General features: G+C 41.2%; 1 protein-coding gene across 1 annotated transcript in view; it reads left to right on the top strand.

The window, feature by feature from the left end:
• LOC124256931 overlaps positions 1 to 12,894 on the top strand; it is a 35,034-nt gene that overhangs the window by 9,237 nt on the left and 12,903 nt on the right. Inside the window, exon 2 of the mRNA XM_046690899.1 lies at positions 7,580 to 7,631. Within this exon, the coding sequence (XP_046546855.1) occupies positions 7,598 to 7,631 (34 nt within the window). The 5' untranslated portion in view covers positions 7,580 to 7,597. The remainder of the gene's footprint in view (positions 1 to 7,579; positions 7,632 to 12,894) is intronic.

Genomic DNA, 12,894 nt, shown 5'->3' with positions numbered 1-12,894 from the left:
CATGATCGACTACAAACGGGAGCTCAATCGCCATTCATAGTTTCTGAATAGTATTAAATGTTTTTCATTAATGTTCTTGCCGACGAATGGCGTTGTATGACTTGAAGTTTAGAGAATATCTAATATAGGTGTAGACTTTCCTTTGGCATGCTATTTGTACGTAGTCATATCATGCAATAGTCATATCGTGACATAACGGAAACATTCATTTTTTGAAGTGACTAAGGGAATTACATATTTTACGCCAATGACTGGATTCGAATTGTCTTACCAACATAATGACACCAACCAATTAAATCATGATACTGTGTGACCAATGTGTCGGAAGTGCCAGATGAAAGGGCGGGGCCTATGACAAATAAGGTATTGTGATAAGTATTCTTTCATGGTGAGTGGGGGCGGTGGGGTAGCCTAATGGTTAAAGCGTTGGCTCGTCACGCCGAAGACCCGGGTTCGAATCCCCACATGGGTACAATGTGTGAAGCCCATTTCTGGTGTCCCCCGCCGTGATGTTGCTGGAATATTGCTAAAAGCGGCGTAAAACCAAACTCAGTCAGTCAGTCATGGTGAGTGGCCAGCACTAAGACAAGCTAATACCGTACATTTAACCACATCCTAACCATCATCATAAAATCAAATCACTGTAACACCCTACCATATTAAGTGAGTTGCGATTTATGCCACTTTCAGGAATATTCCAACAAATTGGAACTTGCGTTTCTTTTGCATTACATATACATCGCATTCAGAGTTTTTAGAAGTATGTGACGCTATAAATGAGCCGTATGTACACAATTCTATAATAATTGTCTGTTCTCGCTGTCTGGTTATAGGTGGAGGAATTAGAAATGAGGTATGGGAACTTAACCATGTATGTCTATATCACTTGATTGAATTTCAGGGTGATTAAAAATACAGCTGTAGTTTCTTTGAATAAATACAGATGATGAAATTTATTTATTGACGATCTTCACCTACATGAACCCAAATCGCTCCTACCCAAGGATAGCGGAGACGCACATAACAGTAAAACACCTTGGTACCTCAATGTAGAAACAGAACCATTCCACATTCAATGGTCTTATCTAAACAAATAAGAGGATGCTGTCAAACGTTCGTCTAATGAACGCTGAAAATAGTACGCAGTTAAACACTGGTCTAGCCATATATAGTGAACTTCTTTCAGTGGCATTTAGAAGTTGGTGTGCTGAACAACGGGGAAGGTTCTATGGATACACAACTTCTATATTATAATGTTAGCGACGTTTTGGTGTAGCTGCTAACGCCATTATCAAGCAAGTGATGTACAATACTGCAGGAAAGGCTTATATACTAAGCAGCAATAGAAACGTCAGTTTGGAATTTTCCTTCGCAGAAACTGATAACTATAAACTCATTTAATGTTTTGATTGTATACTTTTGACCACATCTCCAACTTTACCTGAGCAAAGACATTCCTTCCCAAACAAATGGTCTCAAAAACGCAACCTGATCTCGGAGATGGTACGGTGTTCTCCATGTTTTTCATGCAACTCATGCGGCACGTGCTGTTCACAAGGACCAGCCCTATAAAAATGCACCCCCAAACCTGGTTGAAACATTCACATTACAACGTCAGCAGGATGCCGCCACTCACGACAGCTCAGAGGAACCAGGCGCTAGGAAGACTTGAAGCTGGCCACACTGCACAAGCCTTTGCCAGTCACTTCCAGCTCAACGTTCAGACCATCTACAGACTGCAGCAACGTTTCCGGGCCACCAACACCACAAATGATCGCCCCCATACTGGCAGACCAAGGGTGACCACAAGACGACAAGACCGCCATGTTGTGCGACAGCATGTACAGAATCCCTTCACGCAGGCATCCGAAACAGCACGCCAGACAGTGGGAACACACGGAAGACCAATCAGTACTGATACAGTACGCCGACGTCTTAACAACGGGAACCTCCATTGCCGTAGACCTCACCGTGGACCTATCCTCACCCCTCGTCATCGGCGTGAACGTCTACAGTTTGCCCTACAACCCCAAAACTGGCGATACAGGCAATGGAGAACTGTTCTGTTCACAGATGAGAGTCGGTACTGCGTATCAACTGCGGATGGCAGAACAAGAATATGGCGACGACGTGGCCAGCGTTACTCAGACCAATGTGTTATGGAAAGAGACTCATGGGGAGGCGCAAGCATCGTGGTAGGGGATGGAATAGGCCTGAACCAGAGAGTGGGTCCTGTGGTGTTCCAGAACCTTGGTCCAGGGAGAGGAGGCGGCATCACAGCGGTGCGCTACATCGACCAAGCTCTCAGACCCCACGTCATACCACATTTCGCACGTCACCGGAACAACATGTTCCAGCATGATAACGCCCGGGCCCATACTGCCAGAGCTACACGGGACTTCCTACAGCAGAACGGTGTCAACATTATGCAGTGGCCAGACCTTAGTCCTGATTTAAACCCAACTGAACATCTTAATTAGGATGAAATTCAGAGGAGACTGAATAATGTCATACCAAGGCCGAACAGAGCCGATGTATTGCGCCAGGTCTTTCTCAAAGTGTGGTTCCAGGTGCCAATGGCCTTCATCAATCAATTGGTGCACTCCATGCATAGACGCTGTGCTGCAGTTATTGCCGCTCGTGGTGGTCACACTAGATACTGAAGTCAAGAGTCTGAATGGACTGCAAACGTTCACGTAATGTCTTGGATTTGTGGTGAGTTATTCATTGATGTGTCAGGATATTGTACACACAAAATGTTTTTGATCCGTTTATTATGTCCATTTCTGTAATGAATTGATTACAGTGCCTATCTAATTTTGAATTCGTACTGACGTTTGTTTTGCTGCTGAGTATATATACATGAATAAATGATGTGTAAAGCATTCCGTTTGTGAAATGAGGACTGCCATCGTAACATATAATACTGATTTACCTATCTCTAAACGTTGCATTTATATACAGAATATATACACCTCAAAGTTCCAAAAGTTCAAAAGTTCCATTATGTATTTCGCTATCCTGCTTTTCATGAATCTAGAAGAAAATTTACACCAACCAAATTGCTCAAACACTCAAACATTGTATCTGATAGAATTTTGTTTACTAACTCAGATTTTACTGTTTTAAAATACCTACCAAAGTTTATAAATATATGCTCAGTCCGCTACTTTTCATCCTTTTCATCAATAAACTTGCAGACGATCTCCATCATGGCAATACTCTTGGAATTTATGTAAATGAATACATAGAAGCTATAAAGATATTACTGTTCGCGGATGACGTTGCACTACTAGGAGATAGCATTGTTGATTTACAAAGAAAATTAGACATTCTTGAAGATTTTTGTAACACGTGGGGCTTTGAAGTAAATCGGGATAAATCTAAGGTGGTTGTTTTTCGAAACGGAGGACGCGTTAAGAGAAATGAAAAATGGTATTTTAAAGGTCTACCTGTAGAGGCCACCCCTTATTATAAATATTTAGGAATTGTACTTTCATCTCGTTTGCTTTGGTCCAAAGCATGTGAAACGCTATCTTTACAAGCCAGACGTGCATGTCTCCCTCTGTTTCAACTGTTCACCAAGTATCAAAGCATGTCTTTAACTATTGCTAATAATATATATGTCAGTAAGATACTACCAATTCTAACCTATGGAAGTGAAATTTAGGGCTATACTTATAGAACGTGTATTGAAAAGGTTCATAGTGAGTACTATAAAGGATTTCTGTCACTCAGTAAAAAAATGCTGTACTTGGATAAATTGGCAGATATAACTTGTGTGTACATTACCAGTCAAGGTGTATTAAATATTGGTGCCGAATTATTCGTATGGACCAAAATAGATACCCGAATGCCTGTTATAAGATGATGAAAGCCTATGATGATAACGGAGGCACAAACTGGGTTTCACATGTTCGAATGTTTCTATTGACTACAGGTTTCTCCTATGTCTGGTTAGCCCAAGATTGTGGCGATGTAACTCACTTCATGTTTGAGTTCAAACAACGCTGTATATATATTAATATACAACACTGGAATAGTAAAATAAGAAACTCATCATTTCTTGTAAATTATAGTACATTTAAGTCACTTCTTGAACCTGAACTGTATATTTCCTGTGGCGCATTAAACAAAGATCTTATGCGAATATTGATCAAATTCCGATGCCAATCACATAACTTGAATATACAAAAACAACGTTTTTCAAAGATAATTGTCCCATATAAAGAATTAGTTTGTAACAAATGTACTTTAAACGTGCTTGAAGACGAATATCACTTGTTGCTAATATGTCCATTTTATAACCGATGCAGATCCTAATGTATTCCAGCCTATTTCTACAGCCCACCTTCAATTGTCAAATTCCGAGCCCTTATGAAGATACACAGTGTCACTGTTCTTAAAGGAATATGTATATTCCTGAAGCAAAACCTACGTTAAAAAAATTGTATTATGAATTAGATTTCAACTCTACACACCATGACAATGTTGTATTACCTGTTGTACTCTTGGCCACATGGCCTTCAATTCTGAATAACGTGATCATCATGATCATCATTAGAAAATATTATCTTTTTACTATAACAAAAGTTAGATAATAGACATGTTATACCAAAAACTGATTTTCTACAATATATTGTTATACTCCACCGCCATTTTGACTGTATGAAATAATTGATGTGTGTGATATGTACTCTTATACCACCATTGGTGGTCTATTGAGAATAAAAGTCAAGTAAAGTAAAGGCTTCAGCTGGACGTGGTCGCATAGGTTTTGATAAGCTGATTGGTGACACGTGTATCCAGTTCACCTTTCGTAACATTTTCGTTTCCAGAGGAGGACTTGAAACTCGTTCAATATATGAAATTATCTACCTGTATTATCTTGTTTATAATTTGGTCAACTCGTGTCAAAACGATTCAAATCGAATGAGAGCAATAGGTGACATTCACTGGGATGCAGACAAATTAACCCTCCTGCACATCTACTAAACATTTATCATGTTCACACTGGAGTGAGTCGCTCCCGCCCTTCTCTATCCCCTACCGAATAGGATGAACTACACTCCTTACAATATAACCTCCCACCCCCACCAACCCCCAAAAAGAAAAGAAAAACAAAAGTCATAGGTACTACCTAGTAGTTACTAGAAGAAACCAAATTACCCTAAACTACCAGACTGGGTCTGAAAACAAAATATCAAAACACCAAACAAAAAAGGTACCCTTAAATTCAGAATAAACCCTTTAAAACATATCTATCCCGCCACATATTACAGTGTAAACTAAATAGTCACTATCGATGACGACACATGCTGCACCTAAATTTTGTATTATATGTTGTATGGGAGCAGTGTTGATATAAGCTGTATAGCTTGTTCACCAATCCCAATTCATTTTTATGAATACAAAACTATGTTTAAACCACACATTACAGTGTAAACTCGATTATCCAGACTAATTCACAATGTCAAGCCCACACACCGCACGTTTCACAACCAAAACATAAACACCGTACCCTGCCTCCCCAGCCCTACTTTTTAACATTCAACCCTTTTCATCTATTTAGTAGACTCCTTATTAGCTTATCAGCAACAGTTTAACTGTACTGGACAATAAGTCACAATATACTTTACACTACTTACTTAGTTGAACTTATACGCAATGAACTTCCCAACCCTCTTACGTCCAACTTCTCAACTCCCCATCTAAACTAAATTATTTTCAATATTTTGGCTACTTCCACCATTTTACCACACCCTTTCTCTGGTTCAATCCAAGAAAATCAATCGAAAGATTACCAATAAAAGAAATCCATGTCACAGTAACTTTTGCCTCTGAGTATGTATGTCACGTGAAACTGATAGGTTTTGTAAAAAAACATACACTGATTGATTGCTTTGACGTATATTTGTGTTACCAAGCATACATACTGATTTGAACAGACTCAATTGATCATAAAATAATATTTTTATTATACTTCTGTATTCGATTTTCCTTCAAACTTAAGGTGCAACTGTTTGCTTGTTGTCAGACATATTGATTGTTCGATTATACCCTTTTAAACATCAACATCAGAGCTAACAAGACTGTATCGATTATCTGTCGCAATCTGATTCCATTGGACGCAAAAAAAATAGTGCTGACAATAACAAGTAGGGATAGCTAAAATCAGTGACGTTGTCACGTGTTCGCGAAAAGAGTAAGTTTGTCACGTTCTACGAGTAGCACCCGTCACGTACATACTTTATAAAAGAAAGTTATTGTTTTTGTTGCCAAACGCCACACCCAACAATATTCTCTACCATTTGATGGGGGGCCACACAATCCAGAGATGGTAAGTCTGCACCTTGCCAACAATATATCAAAGATATAAGCGATTATATGTTTGTGACTTGTCATTTAATTCCTTCCATGAAAGCAAATGAAATTTAAGTTCTATTTCACATTTGGGAATATTTAATTTAACTTAAGCTTCATGTGTATCAATTACCTGTTGTCGTTCAGTAGCCATAAAATATTCAATTCCCTTCCGCTGATTTACCTTAACAAGAACCTGAATTAGTAGGGACCCGTTAAACCGCTACATTTGAACCGCTGCATATATATTCAGAGACAACACACTTTTCACAAGGTTGTAGGACAAGAGGGATGTATTCAACATTCCAAAAGTAGACTTTCCCGTTATACTTTTGAAGTATAATAGAGCATGGTTTTTATCAAGATTTCTTTACGAGTCTAGCTCAGAAGGTGTTCGATCAAGGTTGCAACATTCATGGCCTCAATAACGCTTTCAAAAGTTTTTGGTGGACTTGAGGAGGCATCAGTGACCAAAAGCATGTCGTTGCAATTCCCTATTATGGCTTGTACCAACCATCAGGGATTTCGTGTGGATATGAAAGGGTACTGTCGGTCTTATTAGTTTGTATTCAGGCACATTTCTGGTAATGTCAATGCTACTAGAGTAATTCTCCCAGAGAGGCTTACTTTACTCCATCTGGTGACATTGACCTTTAAATAGCGTATGTCTCCAATTTCCTATCAAGGACCGAACAAGTTTGGAATTGAACCGACAGATAACGATTGATATTCATGTCGTACCTGCTGGAGCAACTAGCATTCTAACAAAATGGGGTGAAAGAAAGATCAATAGAAAACAGTCGCTTAGGACCCTTGGCACATCAGACATACATAAATATCATATACATGAATAATACAATTATTTATTTATCTGAATTTACATATGGACAAAATATGGGCAATGTTATTGAAGTGGATACATTTTTTGTCTGAAATATATAAATCTTGTTAAATATTGAAGGCTTTGTAGTGAACCTTTTCGGAAACCTTTTTCTTATTTCGTTAAGATATTGACAGTAAAAAAGATAGTGGATATCGTCTCCTGTTACATTTAAGGTGCACAATGTACATTTTCTACAATTATTATAATCAATATTGAACCATCTTCTACATTAGTCAACACTTGCAGTTAATTAGAGCATCAATTGATTTCCCTTGCAGTGTAGTTGTTCAATAAAGCAGCATCTATTAAATTTGTTTGTCCATTCTCGTTTAGATACTAAACAAAGCTACAATGAAGTTGCTAATGGTGATCCTGGTGCATGGAGGTGAGTACATCAGAAACACGTGAGTTTTCTGTTTCTGTCTTTGGTTAGCCTGGTGCATGATGTAAAGTACATCAGAGACACATGCACGCTTAACGTGAGTGAGTATAGTTTTACGTAGCTTTGAGCAATACTATTATTATTTTTTTTATTATTGGATATTTATACCGCGCACATATCCACGCACTAGTGCATGACTCAAGGCGCTGGTATTTTTCCCTCGATCATTGGATGTCAATCTCAACAGCACATCTTCTCATCAATTTCAACCTCTGGGGATCACACAACTCTTGCTGCCACACGGCGCAACGCGTTATTGCTGCTTTCGCATCCTTCCGAGGTACCCAATATTCCATCAATCACATTGTATTGTACCCATGAGGGGAATCTAACCCGGCCTTCGGCGTGAAGAACACTTTAACCACTAGTCTACAACACCGTCCCCCAAACAGTACATCAGAGACATGTGCTTTCCTGTCGTTAATAGGCCCGGTGGTGAGTGAATGTGACACACGTACTTTCTCATTTCTGTCTCTGGTAAACCCGGTGAATGGTGGCAAGTGAATGAGACACACGTACTTTGTCTTTTCTGTCTCTGGTAAACCCGGTGAATGGTGGTGAGTGAATGAGACACACGTACTTTCTCTTTTCTGTCTCTAGTAAACCTGGTGAATGGTGGTGAATGAATGAGACACACGAACTTTGTCTGTTCTGTCTCTAGTAAACCTGGTGAATGGTGGTGAATGAATGAGACACGCGTACTTTGTCTTTTCTGTCTCTAGTAAACCTGGTGAATGGTTGTAAATGAATGAGTCACGCATACTTTGTCTTTTCTGTCTCTAGTAAACCTGGTGAATGGTGGTGAGTGAATGAGACACACGTACTTTCTCATTTCTGTCTCTGGTAAACCCGGTGAATGGTGGCAAGTGAATGAGACACACGTACTTTGTCTTTTCTGTCTCTGGTAAACCCGGTGAATGGTGATGAGTGAATGAGACACACGTACTTTGTCTTTTCTGTCTCTAGTAAACCTGGTGAATGGTGGTGAGTGAATGTGACATGAGACTTTTCACATAAACCTGGTGAATGGTCTATACTTTGTCTTTTCTGTCTCTGGTAAACCTGGTGAATGGTGGTGAGTGAATGAGACACACGTACTTTGTCTTCTCTGTCTCTGGTTAACCTGTCAAAACCAACCCACCCACCTTCCAACTCACTCACTCACTGTATTTGTTTGTTTAATTGTTTGTTTGACGGACGCACTTTTCCGAAATATACGACGGCAGTTTGTACCAGACAATCCAGTGATTGACACCATGACCATCGGTTCAAATAAACACTCGTTTCGTTCCCAATGGACGCGGCGGTCAGTCCTTTGTCTACAGGGGCTGTAAGTTATATCAATGCCATATAATTAATAAATAAAGATAAACATTGAGTCAAAACTAGTTGATATTTTATCACATTTGGTCCCGGATACTATTTCACAGGGAGCAAAATACGGGATTATAGGGGATTATCACACCCCAGTGATATTTTCTCCTGAAACAATAGGAGTTGGGTAAGTGGGAAGATCCCGGTCTACGCAACCAGCACATGTTTGCATGAATTAACCAACTCAGCGAGTCTCATCACCCGATCCCGTTAGTGTCCTCTTGAGTAGTATACACAATGGGGGTTCTGGACCAGGGCCTTCCCAAGGCCTTAATTGGAAATTAAGGCCTTGGGAAGGCCCACTCCAGGACAATGTGTGTATGCCGCAATATTCGGCGATGCATTTCCTGCCGCAGGTTTCGGTTTTTCCGAGCAGAACGTACTTGCAATTATACGGTGCACGTCTTCCCATCTTTTATGTATACACACATAAATATATTTTAGTCTAATTGTTTGACGATCAACATGGTTGCCGCTATACCCAGCACCACGAAAATCAGTTCCCGGTCTTTCTGTTCCGTGGAAGGCGTGTAATACTTTTTCGTCATCGAGGGGTTCGAGTCGTTTGCTGGTGCGCAGGTAGTATTCTCGCATGGCGTAGTCGATGTTCTTGAACATTTGAATGGCGTGGTTTTCGCGAGCGAGTTGGTCGTTGATGAACTCTGCACGTGCTTTTTGGCGTACTCGGCTTGAGCGGCTTGCAGTTTCTCCACGGCCAAATCGTGACGTTTTCATTCCGCTTCTATTTTGACCGCGCTCGACGTTCGTAATTTGAGAATGCCAGGGCGTTGACTAATGCACCACCAACCATCATGGCGTTCGTAGCCATTTTTTTTATATAATGTTGTTTTGTTTATTAATACTTTAAAATGTTTTAAGGTATAATTCTTTGTTTCACCAGAATGTCCTTGGTGGCCATAGCCATCCCTAAGTTTATGGCGAGCATGCCCATGTCATGCAGGTTGAAATCGAGCTTGATCGTTGGCTGTTTGAGAACCATTTTCTTTAAGCGAGCGTAACCTACAGCTATTCCGGCTACCACAGCAGTGTGATATGCATCGTTGACGAATGTTTTTCCATTGGACGACGACATCATGTGTGTATATATCAAAAACATTTTATTTTTTTATTTTTATTTTATAACACAATATGTGGGTTTATCTCTAATTGTGTTTGTGTTTGTTTTGGTGGTGGTTGCTTGTTATTAGTATATACGATTAATCCTGCTTCCACCGCTGCAGCACCGGCAATAGTTATTAATATTATTATTGTGGTGCTTGGCTAAATCAGCTTTTCTACCGGCGGTGACTTTTTTAGGATTCTTGGTGGTGACTAGTCGTATCGGCGTTGCTGTTGCTTCCGTCGGCGTCATTTCCTCCTGTTGCGAGGCAGCATCCATGTTGTATATTATTATTATTTTTATTTTTTTTCTTCTTTAAATTGACAGTGCTTTGCTGTGATGATCGCCACGGTTAAAGGAGTCAAAAACATGCCGTATGTGTGGTACAGCTCGCAGCTGACGTAGCTCAAAGCCTGTTGGATGATCGGATCTTTATCTAGTTCTTTCCACATGTCAATTTGACGTTCCGGTGGAATGGGAAAGAAGTATGATGTTATGTCGATGAAGATCCGAATCAAACCAGAACCTATGGTTTCTATAATTTCGGCGCCGAATCTGGACTCGTATCTAACGTACTGCTTATCAATTTCTTCAACGGCCATTTTATGAATTTTATCTGGAGTATAGTCACCGCCCAAGTATTGTTTGGCTTGCTACCGACTGCGAGCGTCACCAGTCTCTCTCGCTTATCATTATTATTATTATTATTATTATTGGCATCCCCCATAATCATTTGATGGAGAAGTTCGTTGGACTCCATCTTATAATGTGACAAACGATTTTTAAGTCTAAATAAATAAAATCCGACACACGCTAAACACGAGATGAAAGTCAAGTTACACACTATGATAATTTCGATAAAACTCACCATATTATAAATTAGGTAAGCCAATCAGGTAAAAACTCGGCTATGCATCGCTTTTTGCTTTGTCTATCTAGATAAAATTTCTAGCATTTTTGCTAAGTGGTTGGTAAGCTACTGGTTGGTCCGTTTTTTAGCACGAGTTTAGCGTGTTTCGTTTCTGCTAACAGTTTCTTCATGTGTTCTCGTTCTTGTTTGGTCGGGATCACATCATTTTCTCACAAGCATTCCTCGAACGAATCCCTGTCCTTGCAGTGAAATATGGCGACCCATCGCATCTGTTCACGTAAGTTGTTAAGCACCTAGTTGAATTTCTGCGTCAGCACCCGAACGCTTTGTTTCGCGTGCGGGCCCGGGAAGGCCAGGTATGACAGCACGTCTCTTGTTTTCACGATTTCCTTGTTGGCGCTGCAATCGTCAGGATGAACAGAGTCGATTCTCCTTTATACTTGTCATGGTAAGCGTGCAACCAGTCCTGAAGGAGCGTTCGCGGATGGATTTTGTGCACGTCCGGGTCCGTCATCACCCACAGTTTCTCCGTGTATGTCTTGTTCATCTGTAAAGTAGGACAGATAATGACAATGTGGTCGAACACATCACGATAGTATTCTTCCAGCATGTCCAGCACGAATGCCATCTTGCCGCACCCCATCTGACCGCACACGATGGTGCAGTGCGCATCGCGAGGTAAATCAATAAATGGCCTGCACGAATCTTCCATTGTCTATATTGAGTTGAGCATCCATAATCACATACAAATATAAATTTAACTTGCCGGCGGTTTGCGTCTTCTTGGTGATTTTGGATGGTGATCCCCTCGATGCAGCGTCCGCTGCCGTGCAGCCTGTTGTCATCCGTGGATCGCATGTCCAGCCAGAGCGTATAATGGTCGTCCAGGTAATAACCAATCATCATGTAGGGTAAACTCTTTGACGACATCGTTGACTTCCAGTGGGTGCCATTTGATGGCCGGTTGTTTTTTTCTTTCGTCCCACTGCTGGTGAGCTCGCATGCCTTGGCTGAACAGTTGGTTGGGCACACCTTCGACGGTCACTTCCACTTTCGTTATCTCGGGATTCCAAGTGAGTTCGCTGTTTCTTTGTAACGGCGGGTATTCCGCCACGGAAATAATCAAGATGCCTTTCATAGATCTAGCCGGCACGTTCAGGTTGATGTTCCACAACGTGTCGCTCTTGTCCTTGACGATCATACAGGATGGACAGTTTTCCCGAATACTGGTTGCGAATCTGCCGAGCCAGTTCCGTGCTCGTGACCATGTCGAACTCCAGCGAGATGTTGTCAACAATGTAGCTGGCCTCTGTGACATCCAGCGTGAAGATAACTTTGCCGTAGTCGTTGAACGTGAGTTCGTATTCCAGCCTGTCGCCCAGTGCGGCCTGGTAAAACGGCATGTGCCCCTCGAGCAGCTCGAAGTCGAGTGGTATGCAAAACCTGTTCCCGTACGCTTCGGCGACGGCTTTGTCCTTTGCCACTATCCCATCGAGTATGTTTTGCGTGAAAGCTTTTCCCACACGGACGTCATTCTTTTTGCAGTTAGCCCTACAAAGTCCTTGATACAACATGTTATTGCGTTCGTTTGGGGTTCTCCAGAAGTCTGCGTAACAGTAAAACACATCGCTGTCGTCGATGCTCAGCACCTCGTTCCCGTTTGGTTTTCTTGACGATGGCGTGACCCAGGTTGCGCACAATCGTGCGTTTGTCGTTCTCAGAGTCCAACGGGATGTGAAAAGCCAGTCTAGCCATGCCGGGTACGATGAGGCCGTTCGCGCCCAGGTTGGGGAATTGAACCAGCAGCGTTTGGTTTTGATCGATCGTGCTCGGATTGTTGG

This window comes from Haliotis rubra, unplaced genomic scaffold, assembly GCF_003918875.1.
Source record: "Haliotis rubra isolate DU_JTF1 unplaced genomic scaffold, ASM391887v1 Scf643, whole genome shotgun sequence".
NCBI classification, from domain to species: Eukaryota; Metazoa; Mollusca; class Gastropoda; order Lepetellida; family Haliotidae; genus Haliotis; species Haliotis rubra.
Note: the sequence above shows the minus strand (reverse complement) of the source record. Positions and strands in the feature narration are given on the sequence as shown.